Source organism: Pelobates fuscus, chromosome 4 (genome assembly GCF_036172605.1).
Source record: "Pelobates fuscus isolate aPelFus1 chromosome 4, aPelFus1.pri, whole genome shotgun sequence".
NCBI lineage: Eukaryota > Metazoa > Chordata > Amphibia > Anura > Pelobatidae > Pelobates > Pelobates fuscus.
Genome location: NC_086320.1, coordinates 306,153,822 through 306,166,949, shown reverse-complemented (window position 1 = coordinate 306,166,949; position 13,128 = coordinate 306,153,822). Strand labels below are relative to the sequence as shown.

At 37.7% G+C, this 13,128-nt stretch overlaps 1 protein-coding gene across 1 annotated transcript in view; it reads right to left on the bottom strand.

Annotated features, from left to right (window-relative positions):
- Positions 1-2,886: 2,886 nt before the first annotated feature.
- Positions 2,887-13,128, bottom strand: part of COL1A2 (collagen type I alpha 2 chain) — a 31,164-nt gene continuing 20,922 nt past the window's right edge. The window contains exons 33-51 of the mRNA XM_063452263.1: positions 12,971-13,024; positions 12,466-12,519; positions 12,317-12,370; positions 12,123-12,230; positions 11,559-11,612; positions 11,417-11,470; positions 10,296-10,457; positions 9,994-10,101; positions 9,295-9,402; positions 9,022-9,075; positions 8,785-8,892; positions 8,277-8,330; positions 8,064-8,171; positions 7,123-7,176; positions 6,921-7,028; positions 6,145-6,394; positions 5,604-5,785; positions 4,562-4,804; positions 2,887-3,534 (exon numbers count right to left, since the gene is read on the bottom strand). Coding sequence (XP_063308333.1) covers positions 3,388-3,534; positions 4,562-4,804; positions 5,604-5,785; positions 6,145-6,394; positions 6,921-7,028; positions 7,123-7,176; positions 8,064-8,171; positions 8,277-8,330; positions 8,785-8,892; positions 9,022-9,075; positions 9,295-9,402; positions 9,994-10,101; positions 10,296-10,457; positions 11,417-11,470; positions 11,559-11,612; positions 12,123-12,230; positions 12,317-12,370; positions 12,466-12,519; positions 12,971-13,024 — 2,064 coding nt within the window. The 3' untranslated portion in view covers positions 2,887-3,387. The remainder of the gene's footprint in view (positions 3,535-4,561; positions 4,805-5,603; positions 5,786-6,144; positions 6,395-6,920; positions 7,029-7,122; positions 7,177-8,063; positions 8,172-8,276; positions 8,331-8,784; positions 8,893-9,021; positions 9,076-9,294; positions 9,403-9,993; positions 10,102-10,295; positions 10,458-11,416; positions 11,471-11,558; positions 11,613-12,122; positions 12,231-12,316; positions 12,371-12,465; positions 12,520-12,970; positions 13,025-13,128) is intronic.

Genomic DNA, 13,128 nt, shown 5'->3' with positions numbered 1-13,128 from the left:
GGGTGATTGGTGACAGAGGGAGGGAGGAGGTGACTAGTGGCAGAGTGAGGTACAAGGTGGCTAGTGGTAGAGTGAGGGAGGGAGGGGGTAACTGGTGACAGTGGGGGGGGGGTGACTGGTGACAGAGTGAGGGAGGGGGTGACTAGTGACAGAGTAAAGGAGGGAGGGGGAGACTAGTGACAGAGTGAAGGAGGGAGGGGCAGACTAATGCCAGAGTGAAGGAGGGGGTGACAGAGTGAGGGAGGGGGTGACTGGTAGCAGAGTGAGAGAGGGAGGGGGTGACTGGTGACAGACGGAGGGACGAGGTGGCTGGTGATAGAGTGAGGGAGGGGGTGACTGGTAGCAGAGTGAGGGAGTGTTATGGGCAAATGCAAATATTACAAGTTTTAGAATGAAATGTTGTATTTCTTAAACTGTGTACTTTGTCTTTAAGAGATATTGCAAATTGACAAGGTGTTAGAAATGGAACATATTGTTTTTTCATAGATGTTTCTTTAAGCAATAACCTCAGTGCATATTATGTTCACGCCATTTTGTCCCAGACGAATTACAATAACAATAATGCATAAACAAGCTTCAAGGCTATGCTACGACTCTTTCAGTACACAATATACTGTGGTAACCCCAAGTTAATGGAACTTCCCTAAATCCGTGAATCTCCCACGACTGTGCACTTACGTCTTAGTATAAACAACAGATAAGCTATTCAGACTTTGGGAAGCCATCTTGTCCCAAGTTGATGGAAGTTCCCCAGGTCCGGGAGTTTCCCATGACGTGTGCACTTGCTTTTAGTTATGGACTTTTTCATATATGAACTATGGTGACCTTAAAATGAAGACACCTAAGGTATAAATAGGTGTACTTTTAAATGTTAAGACACAGAGGAGAGACTTGGAGACAGACGCTGCTCCATCTTAAAATGACTGAGAGGCTGACATGATGACATGTTCAGAAGGGTATGTTAACCTATTAATGATATTTGCAAGCATTTAATTTCATCTTATAAACTCTGCTATAATGGATTTTATATGTCTATATTTATATTTTTATATAATAAATATCTAAAAGACAAAACTATTGCTTCCAAGACAATCCTTATTTTATATTGTATTCTCAATTATTTATATATGTTAAATAGAGGATCTCTTACACTAACTATATACAATTATGGCTATTAAGATTATGGCTATTACGATATCTGTATGGTTAGCTCTACTAAGTTCTATGCTTTAAGACATTATAGTGGTAAATAAGGGAACCGCCAGCGGTTACAGGAGGGAGCGGGTGACTGATGATAGAGTGAGGGGTAACAAGTGACAGAGGAAGGGAGGGGGTGACTAGTGACAGAGGGAGGGACGGGGTGGCTGGTGACAGAGTGAGGGAGGGGGTGACTGGTGACAGAGTGAGGGAGGGGGTGACTGGTAGCAGAGTAAGAGAGGGAGGGGGTGACTGGTGACAGAGGGAGGAAGGGGGTGACTGGTAGCAGAGTGAGAGAGGGAGGGGGTGACTGGTGATAGAGTGAGGAGTAACAAGTGACAAAGGAAGGGAGGGGGTGACTAGTGACAGAGGGAGGGACGGGGTGGCTGGTGACAGAGTGAGGGAGGGGGTGACTGGTAGCAGAGTGAGGGAGGGAGCGAGTGACTGGTGATAGAGTGAGGAGTAACAAGTGACAAAGGAAGGGAGGGGGTGACTAGTGACAGAGGGAGGGACGGGGTGGCTGGTGATAGAGGAAGGGAGGGAGTGACTAGGGAGGGAGGGGGTGACTAGTGACAGAGTGACTGCCCATTTTCCCCTTATATCCTACCATTCTCTCTGCTCCCTCTGGTCTCTCCCAGGCTGCTGCTCCTTCCCCTCGCTGGCTGTGAGAGGGCTCTGTGTGAGAGGAGAGTACAGGAAGTGATGCCACTTCCTAGCCCCGCCTCTCCCATCACACAGAGTTCTGCGTGGGACAGGAAGAAGACCTGGCAGAGAGAGGAGCTAATGCTGCCAGGTCTCATTAAGTGGGAGGGAGGAGGGGGTTAATATGCAGAGGTAGGTTCCTGGGGCCCTGCGCTCCTTCACAGGCCCCAGCAACCTATCAATGAAAGAGATTTTTTTTTTGTTCCAGTTGGAGAGATCTCTAGGCTGTCTAGGGCCCTCGGTCCATGACCGATGTGCCCGAGTGGTCAGTCCGCCCCTGCTAGCATCCCAACACATAGGTCTATATGCTATCATGGACAACAAGAGAACCTGAGACCCTCAGAGATTACTCACCAGAGAAGTGATGCTTCAAATGTGATTCCAAGATGTATAGTTATGAAGGTTAAATAGAATTAAATAGTTTTAAATATCTTGACTAGAAATGTTGCTTTCATTGCAACAGTTTCAAACACTCTTCACTGTTTCACAAATGTACTTAGCACCCTATAAACATTACTATGCATCTTACTTATGAATCTTGGCTATTTATGGGAAACATTTTCCAAGTGGAAAATGTGTCCTTGAATTGAACATTCTACAGCAGCCATACATGTTATTTATTTTTTATACATTTCTGCTCTATTTAACACAAGACAACAAAAGCTCCTTCCTCTTTTTGGTTACAACACGGTTCTCAGAGCTCTAGAGAGGCATTGATCAATTTAGTTGGACATGCTTTTTTTCCAGTTTTTCAAAAATTTATTTAAACATCTCACATATACAAAACAGACACAAACTGACGAGAAAAATAATGACTCTTTTGCCCCGATGATGATGATGACGACTGATGTGAAAATAACGGACAACCAATTTTAACCAAGAGGACAAAAAAAATTGGAAAATTATCCACACGCTTTTCCTGGGTTTCCGTTGACAACCTGATGTTATTTGAATTTGGGTGTCAAACAAATACACAATACAACATAATACGGAAACAATGCATGTTAACTCTTTATTAGCACCATTTTGTATTTGTTATAACTTAATTAGCACCGTGGTAAAATGACTTTACTTGTGAACACCATGTTTACTTGGTGGCTTAATGAAGATGTGAAGACACTTTGAGTGTTTGAGGTTGTTAAAACCAGTGGAAGCTGCGGTTTTAAACTTCCTCCATGGAAGATATTCAAAGGCCACAAATGGTGCAAGCTTTCACGTTTTTTATTTGTTTTTTTTTTTATTTTTTTTATTTTTTACAAAAGCTGACATTTTTCCACAACATGTTGTTAAAAATCGTGAAAGTATTCCAAGTCCTCTCTGGTGTATTAATTTGCACGGAATGATGCTCCATTAGATCTGTTTCATTTGCCCAGGATTTAAGCAAGTAGATGAGTGGAAAAATCGAAGGAGTCAGCTTTCAATGTTAAAAACAAAGAATGGGCAAAGAGAGGATAGTTCTTAAGTTAGTTTTTGTTGATGTTCATTTAATTATTTGAAACAGACTGGGCCAACGTCCACACCAAACTCTTGGTCACCACCACCAATGTCCAAAAGTGCAATGTCCAGGATGGGTAAGCGAGATGGTTTATTAGTTCTGTATTCGATGACTGTCTTGCCCCATTGGCCATTGTGTTTCTGAAATGAAAATAAAATAAGTCATAAAGAAAACATAATTTTGCAACAGACAAGGATAAAGACATTTAAAAACTTTGAAGCTAGAGCATCTGGGACATTCCTGCAACTGTGTCAAAATGTTCTCTTATGAAAGGGACACTCTACTGCCCAAATACAGAAACTAAAATAAAAATCACTGTTTAGCTGATATATCCCCAAGGAAAAGATACATGACTTTAATTATGCATTTGTATATCTAAAAACAACTGCCAAAACCTGCAGATCTTTTTCTTGCAAGCCCTCCCCTTCTAACCCCACCCAGACTTTCTGTGGCTGTCCAATCACAGACTTCACAATGCAGTTCAATGAGAAGTCTTTGGAAGGAAGGTGATCTGAGACATTGCTTGCCTATTGAGTACATTTCCACTGAGCTAACCAAACCAGGAAGTAACAGGACTGGTTGTCTGATTGATAGCCACTGGGTGTAACCAGGTTAATTTATAAAAGTGCCAATTTCTGTTGAAAGCTACATATTTTGTGAAATGAAAACAGAACAATACACTATTCAGACATAACACATTTCAGCAAGCTAATGTCCTTTAGGGGTCTGGACATAATATAGACACATTGAAAAAAAACAATATCTTGTGATTTTTTACAAATCAACTAAGTTTCCATGGTTCTTCTTTAATTTTACATTTTGTGAACTTAATGAGATGAAGCCATATTGGTTTCAAATGGGTTCTATAAGTCAAAGGGGAGATTGTAATAGGTAGATGGCAACCCTACAAGGGTTATTCTTGTGGCTTTTAAAGCCTTTCCCACTACTTTTCCCTAGGTCTGCAATAATGAGCACAGATTGTTTATCTACCAACTTTACATTCTGTCAAAATCTCAGGTTCAGATGTTTGATCTGCAACAGGGCCATTTAAGCCTTTCATTATTATGTGGTCAATAAAAGGTCTACTGTCGTGTTGACTCTAAATTAATGGAATGTGCTTTCACACCCCTATTTTTATACATATTATTACATGGTCAGTTTACTTACAGTGCAGCTGTCTTCAAGGACACTGTATGTGAATCTGCTGTTGCCTTCAGCCCGTAATTCAACATCATTGGATCCCTGCAATGTAATGGCTTTCTTGAGGTTTCCAGTTTCTCCGTCCATGTAGGCAATGCTATTTTTACAGTGGTAAGTGATGTTTTGAGATGCATGGTTAGCCAGCAGACGCATGAAGGCAAACTGGGTGGCCATATCCTTGGATGTTATTCCTTCGTCGTTGTATTCAAACTAAGGAAATAAATATATCATACGTTATTATTTTTTTTAGTATACATTTCTATCATTCATTTGTGCATATATAATGTGCAAAACCAGATAAAGATTAAAAAGAAGAAAAAGGCCTGGCTTGTGTTTCATTTTTAAATAACCAGTAATTTAACGAAAAATTTTAATTCTTACTTTGTATTATTATATGCCTATAAGAAAAGAGACTGTTTATTCACTAAACTCTGAATTAAAGTGAATTAAACCCAAATTGTTACATTTTTAGTTAGTCTGAGACAAGAGCCGAGCTGAAGTTTTATTCCAGAGCAGCTATTTCATCCTGAATTCTGCAATTCCAAGTTAATTTGCATAAATTCTGAGTTTATTGAATAACTCTGCGAGAGTACAAAGGCAATATAATTGCAAAAGTGCTGTGTGAGTATGCTTTCAAAGACCCCTATTGACTAAAACGTATCAACGAATATCCAACAACCACATATAATTTACTAGAGTGGTTCTTAAACTGATTTTGAAGGATCACCAACTATGAAGATTTCTCAATATCCTCATTTGAACAGAATTGGATCATTATTCAATTAAATTCTGAGTACATGGTGTTTTTCTAAAATGTGGTTGATAATCAGTGGTCTACCAAGCCAGTAACATTTTGGAAGGCATATAAGATGGCATACAAAAAAAATCTTACCTACAGAAAGTAGCTGGGATTTTATTTGCCAACTATGTGTATTTCAGATTCATGGAACTTTCTCATATATTTCTGGTCTATTAATTAGAATTCTTGCTTCATTAAAATATTACTCACTTGGGTGCCGCCATTAATAGTTTCACCAAACAGCATGTGTTTGGTGGTCTTTCCAATGTACCAGTTCTTCTGTGGAATGCTGTCGGGGTTGGCATGGATACATGTCTCTCCAGTGGAGAAGTCACAGAAAACTCTGATGGCATCTGAAGTGCATCCCTGGTTAGGATCAATCCAGTAGAATCCTAAACAAAATAAATAAAGCTTTTGTGAAATTAATATATTGAAACATGATTCAATACTTTATGTTGATTTTTTTATATACAGTTTTATAAATAATTTTTTTAAAGTTAAAAAATGATATGTTAAATTATGTTCAAAGTTTAGCCAAATATATTAAATAATTTGAAAAGTGTATTTGAAAATATTAAATGGAGGCCTAAACTGGTGTATTTTGTTGATATTTTGAAAATCATTGTAAATTCTTGGTTTCAACAAATATTATTATTAGACATCAAGAACTTAATATAAATGGATGTTGAGCTCCATAAACAATTCACATAAATATATAATTGTGATTTCAAGATGTATTTTATCAACATACCACTGGTCCATTCGGGGTGGCTGAGTCTTAGATCGCGACAGGTACGAGCTGGGTTCTTTTTTGAACCTTCAGGGCTCAGAATTGTCTCAATTTGGTTGTTCAAAGATTTCAGAGTGGAATCAACTTCATAGTCCTTGGGTCTGCGGGAAGGCTGGTCAGCTCTGAAGTATTCACCATTGTCAAATCCAGAATCATATCCACCACCAGAGGGTCCAGGGAGACCAGGTAAACCAGGAGGTCCAGGAGGACCCTATACATGCAAAGGAATACATTTGTTACAAAATTTAAACAAATGTGAGTTTGCCCTTAGTCAGTGTCTGACCAGACAAAGATTAAAAGGCCGTTTTATAATAATATGCTTGTTTTTTTTTTTTTCTAATATTGTTCTAAATCTACCTCTGGGCATGTAACACATGTTTTAGAAACAATGACAATAATGGATATTCTTACAAATAAATCAATCAGAGAAAGTTAAAAAGGCCTAATACTAGTCAAAGAACCAGAAGCAGATTGAAGGTTCCACCTCTCCAAACATATATATTTGATTAAATGGGTTCTCTGTCAATGGCTTAATTAGGTTTCTGTCCTGGTATGGCTATAATCAAATACCATGTCTAGTTGTAATTTCCTTTAACCTTAAACCTTGACATTACCATTAACCAACAAAGCAAATTTAGTAATGTCACAACTTTTCCTAGCTTTGCTCTAAACCATTAGTCATTGTATATTAAAATATTTAGTTATTCACGATTACACTGTCAGTGATTTTCACTTACAGCAGGACCTTGGTAACCAGCAGCACCACGAACACCAACAGGTCCAATTGGACCAGGATGTCCAGAACGACCTTCCTTGCCGGGAGGACCAGAGGGACCTGATGGACCCTAAATGAAGACAACAAAGATAACAATGTAAACACACATAAAAGAGTTGTAGAAGTAGAATATATTTTAAAAATCTGTAATTGAATTTACATACCCTTGGGCCAGATGGACCAACATTACCAGCAGGACCGGGTTCACCTGGGGTACCCTGTTAATAAGATATAAAGTTTCACAGTCAAGCCTTGATCTAGTAATGCAATAAACAAATGTATATTTACTGCACAGATTTAAGATAAGACCAGAAGTATATCAAGTGATTATTAAATGGGCCACTGAATTCTTTCACATGCCTACAAGTCAGTGGAACTGGCAAATAAAGGGATAATTAAGTCTTACATTATATACAAAGTTGCATGTAGATGGAGAAAACAGTGCATGTTATTGACATGGACAGTGCCACGGAGAGAGTTACTCTCTGTTAGAAATACTGTAACTATAAATGTCATTCTCTATGTGTTAAATTACTTCCATCGATCTGGATAATCATACCTATGACTATGGCTTTGCACAACACACATACCTTTGTAGCTTGCTTACCATGGAAGACTTACTTTAGAACTGGTCAACCTCTATAATATTGGCAAACAACTATTCATCGTAACTAGTTTTAAGTCAAGATGATCAACTATTATCATTAACAAAATCATAACTTCCTCTGTGTGAAGGTATTTCAGTCCAAATTTACCAAGTCTAAACTGAGGTAATTATGGAGGAATGCACAAATCTGTACTAAATGAACATTTATCCACAACTGCTCCACAGTAATAATGTGCATCATAACTGCATTATAAAGGCTAAAAGGGCCAAATTGGGAGGAGAGAAATATATCATGAATTGATTTTTCTCTTTTTGAAATAGTCTACTTTGGTTTTAATTTTTCAAGGTGGTTGTCAATCCCAGATTTTGCATTCATTATTTACCACATTAAGTATGGTTATTAAAGTAATGTTTTATTAAGCAGCCTGCTATCTACATTTTTACTTGGAGCTTGACTTTAAAAATGTAAAAAAGTTATTTTTTATGATCTATACTTACAGAAGCACCAGGCAGACCTTGTAGACCGTTGTGTCCTTTGCGACCATCCAATCCTCTTGCACCCCTCTCACCAGCTTCACCCTTGTCACCACGAGCACCTTGTTGACCCTATGAAGCAATAAGGAAGCTTACTGGATGATCGAGAGGGATCATTCATATTTTTCTCAAATATTACTACATGTGGTAACTCATCATATAGAGAAAGATACTTACAGCAGGACCTCTGGGACCAGCAGGGCCAACATTTCCAGCAGAACCACTTGGACCCTAAAAATAAAAGAGAATATGTTATCTGGTATGAGTTAAATTGTTTGTAAATCTTCACCTAAAGACTGAAAGTAGTCTTTGCAATCCATATTAGAATCTGATCCAATTCTACTTTTTGTTTTTAAAGAAAAGCCTTTGAAATGAACTAATTATAAAATAGAGTGATGTAATTCCGATAATACATAAATACTTTTATTTTAGATTCCTACATTTGGTGAACCCCCCCAATATTTTAATTATCTGCAGTGAACTCTCAGCAAAGCAGCAAGTGACTAAGCCAGACATCCTCACTTTATTAGCACTGCTGAACTAACCCCATAAGACCTGCATTATAGAGACAAAAAGGCTTTCTATGAGTTGAAGTTACGATGTCAACATTTACTCTGGAACTCGAACATCTAGACTATAACACTATATATTACAGTATAGGTAATAGAATAAGCTTGGCACTTACAGGCTCACCACGGTTTCCAGATTTGCCAGCTGGGCCAACTGAACCAGGAGCACCAGGAGCACCAGCACCACCAGCAGGTCCAGTGTTTCCAGGGTAGCCACGCTCTCCCTAAGCAGATAAACAAGCAGACAGTTTAATGTCTTGATCAGGTTCATTAGAAAAGGCGCCAAGAACATAATAGTTTGTAATATTGGTGTCTATATTGATAGAATAGCAAATTCATAGGTAAATGCTTACCTTAACACCGGGAAGACCATCACGGCCTGGAGGACCATCGTTACCAGGGTTACCCTAAAGATCAATAATAAATTATATTACAAGAGTTATGAAGTTATTTACATAGTATAAAAAACAAACAAACCACACCTGCCTTGGTTAAACATACATGATAGATTCCGAACTCTAAAATTATTATTTTAAAATAAATTGAATCGCAAAATATATAAGATGACACCAGTAAAACCCTTAATAACTAAAGTGTACTATGCAGCTGACATTTGTTTCACTTACATCACGACCAGCTTCACCAGAAACACCAGTTAGACCAGGGGAGCCCACTGGACCAGAGGGACCACGTGGACCGGCAGAACCAGAGAGACCAGATGGACCTGGCTCACCCTATAAAGGAAAGAACAGAGGAGATTTACTTTAGTGTTAAGATATTATGAAGCTAGTATCAACAATTACAATTCAACTTTCATTGTATGATGTACTTATTTAAATGTAGTGTTATGTATGATAGAAACATATATATCCAAAGTTATTCTTACCACTTCTTGTGGTGGCCAATGGGCGTATGATTAAGTATAATACAGGCATGCATGACATAGATCATTCTTTAGTTCTCTGAAAACGTTCAGATATTTTGAAGACAGTATATTTTTCCTATAGACATTGGTGGTGTGTACTCTGTCTAGGCTATTGTAGATTCTAAATTTTGGTTTACTACTTATAACAATCAGTTTATAAAAAAATGAGCAATGCCAGCAAAAAATATTCTTAGACCCTGTTCTGGAAATAAATATTCTTGCTTAATAATATTTTATGTAGAGAAAGTAAACAGAGCAATGCTCAAGTTAATGACTTTAGAGAATGAATGTCCAGCCTTTGTTATCCAGACAGCCATTATAAAATACAAAATCTCATAGTACTCTATGATACTTTAAATATAAAAAAAATATTGTGCTAATCTTCTAATTGTGTACTTACATTTGATCCAGAACCACCAGGAAGACCGCGTTCTCCTCTTGTTCCAGGAAGCCCAACCAAACCACGTGAACCAAGAACACCAGATGGACCAGGGGAGCCTGAGGGTCCCTAAGACACAGAGACAAGACCATATATGACAAACTGTAACATGTGAATTGAGGTACAGATCTCTGTACATGTGCAAGAGATGAACGGTAAGATGAGTTAAAATGACTCATATCTGCGTGCAAGAATAGAGAAATTATACAAGAATGAAGACATAGATTGTACTTAATAATGCTTTCATTCATTGTAGTACTTACAGCAGGACCAGCTTCTCCAGATGGACCTTTATCTCCAGATAAACCTTGTGGGCCACCAGTGCCTTGCTCACCAGGACGACCAAGTGGGCCACTGTCACCACGAGGACCTCTTGGACCATCTTTGCCAGCAGATCCTGTTGGTCCAGGGGGACCACTAATACCCTGTTGAAATAGAGTATTGTTAAATATGTTATGAACACAATCCCTGTTTTGCTGTAATGCCTCCCTTTTTAATAATACCAATAAATATATAAAAAAAGCATGCAATAAAATAATAGGATGGAAACCATTTTATATGTATCAAAATTATATATAATCAAATAAAGAAGCATATCAATCGTCATCATTGTCTGATTATAGGAAAAAAATATGTGCGAGCACAGGGCTAGTTGCAGAAATTGTCAAAAAGTACAAACAATCAAAAACTGGATCCATCCCATAAAATAGTGATTTTTTTTTATTACAAGTATTTTTTTAACATACCGTAGTCAGTTTTACTCAAACCGCATACACCTGTTCTCTATAATGTATCTGGTCATAAATGGTAACCTGGCTTCCCTGAATTAACAGCCCCAGACAAGCTGAACTTTTCTTTTAGAACAATACCATTTTTAATCGTAGGCACATTTAGTGGCACACAGGGATGTCACCAAATGACCATCTTCCCTCTTTCTACTTGCAGAAAGAAAATATACTGGTGTCCAATACTGGTATGCACAATGGCTTAAAAAATGGTTCCGCAAACTGCATTCCCATGAAGACTATACTAGGACAATAATTGGGACAATAATTTGATTGACCTATAAATAAACTTACCCTTAAAGGACAATTGTCATAAAATGTTCACTTCTTGTAAACAATTTTGTAAAAGTTTATTACATTTAAAAAAACTTCAGGATTTTTAATTGACGTATTGATCTTTGTTTTTGAGAAAATTTATTTTTTTTATTTTATTTGTACAGCCATGTTTGGTCAGCTTCTACTTTCATCTGACTAACTGTGGCTCAGTTCAACTTGCCTGATGCTATGAAGTGCACACACAGAAAACCTGTGATTAATTTGTTAAATTAGTGTTATATTAGAGAGCTACGGACTGCAAGAGAAAAATAATATATACTTACAGAAGGTCCGGGGGTTCCGGGTCTTCCTGCAGATCCAGGGAAACCAGTTGCACCCTGAACAAGAAATAGACAATAAGTTGAAGAGTTGACACTCCAATTTCATCACTATAAAAATTGAAGGTTAAGAAATGTTTCTACTTACAGAAGGACCAGCATCACCACGTCCTCCAGTAGTGCCAGCTGCACCATTGGGACCCTAAACAAAGCACAGAAAAATATTAAGTACATTTGGTGTTGGTCAAGTAATATTCACTGGAAATGTACACTTCCGGGAATTCAAATCATAAAGTTATGCAAAAATCTCATGAAAAATGACTCCAACAATATCATATGACATTAGTGGTACTTTAAAATCAATATTATTTAGTCACCCTACATATTTGTGATTTAACATACTTTGTACCTAACAAACAGCAAAGTTCAATTCTTAAACCTGACTCTTATTATTAGAATGTGCTAGTGGAGTTCTGTGTCCTTATCTTCTCATAGCAGGCCAGTGTACCTACCTTAGAATACAGTTACAAAGATATGCCCATTGCTTCAGAAACGAAATGTGCCCTAATAATTTAAGTATCCTTTCAATTGTCACAACATTATTTAAATATTTCAAATGATATGTGACCTCATTACAGGCCCTGCAGCTGTTATTCACACCATCACTATTTTAATGCTATGTCAAAGTGTTATATATCACAAATTTACGTACTTGTGGACCAGAAGAACCAGGTGCACCAACGGGTCCTTGTGGGCCAAGTTCTCCTTTAGGTCCCTTTTGTCCTCTGTCTCCCTTAGTTCCAGCTTGTCCAGCAGCACCCTGTGTGGATATCAAGAACAATATTAGAAGATTTCTCTTAACGTAGGTGACCAAAGCTTTTCTCTTCCCAAGTAGAAGATACTTACAGGGGGGCCACCGAAGCCAGTGGAACCTGAAGGACCAGCTTCACCGCGTTCACCCTGTTAATAGAAGATACCATTTTTTAACATTTTAATTTTGTTCAAACTCTTTGTGCAGAATATCTGTGATCTAAGTAGCAGAAAATATTACTCACAGGAGTACCACGTTGACCAGAAAGACCAGGTGGACCAGAAGGACCAGATTCACCCTAAAATATCAGCAAAATTAGACAAAATTACTAAAATGGAATAGAGAATGATTTTTGGTGACACTTGCACGTTGCAAGTTTACCAATACAAGTAGTAAAACAGGCTACCTTGCCTTTCAGATCTGCCTTTACTACAGCATAGTGAGTGTTGAGCTTTGCACAGTCTAACAAATTGGTCAGTGTTTCTTAATTGCTATAGAGACAGACTTAATAGAGTCACAGCAATAGCAAAAAGTTGATTGTATAAGAAGTGCACTGCAAGATACAACTTAATGACTGATTATTAAAAAAAATAAATATATATATATATGTATATAAAAAGTCTAGAATCATACCTTTTACAATTATTATTTTTTCTCATTGGTGCATTAAAAAGTATGTTTGTATGTATACATTTTGTTTATAAAGAAAATATTCGCTATAATATATTGTATCAAAAAAATATCCTTACTCTATCACCGGCACCACCAGCAGGCCCAGGAGCTCCTGCAGCACCAGCGGGACCCTAAACAGCAAAAATATACAATAAAGATAAAAAAAAAGATTAATTCATTACCAGTAAATGACATCATTTGTAAACTCAACTCAACTCAAAACTGTGTAGACATC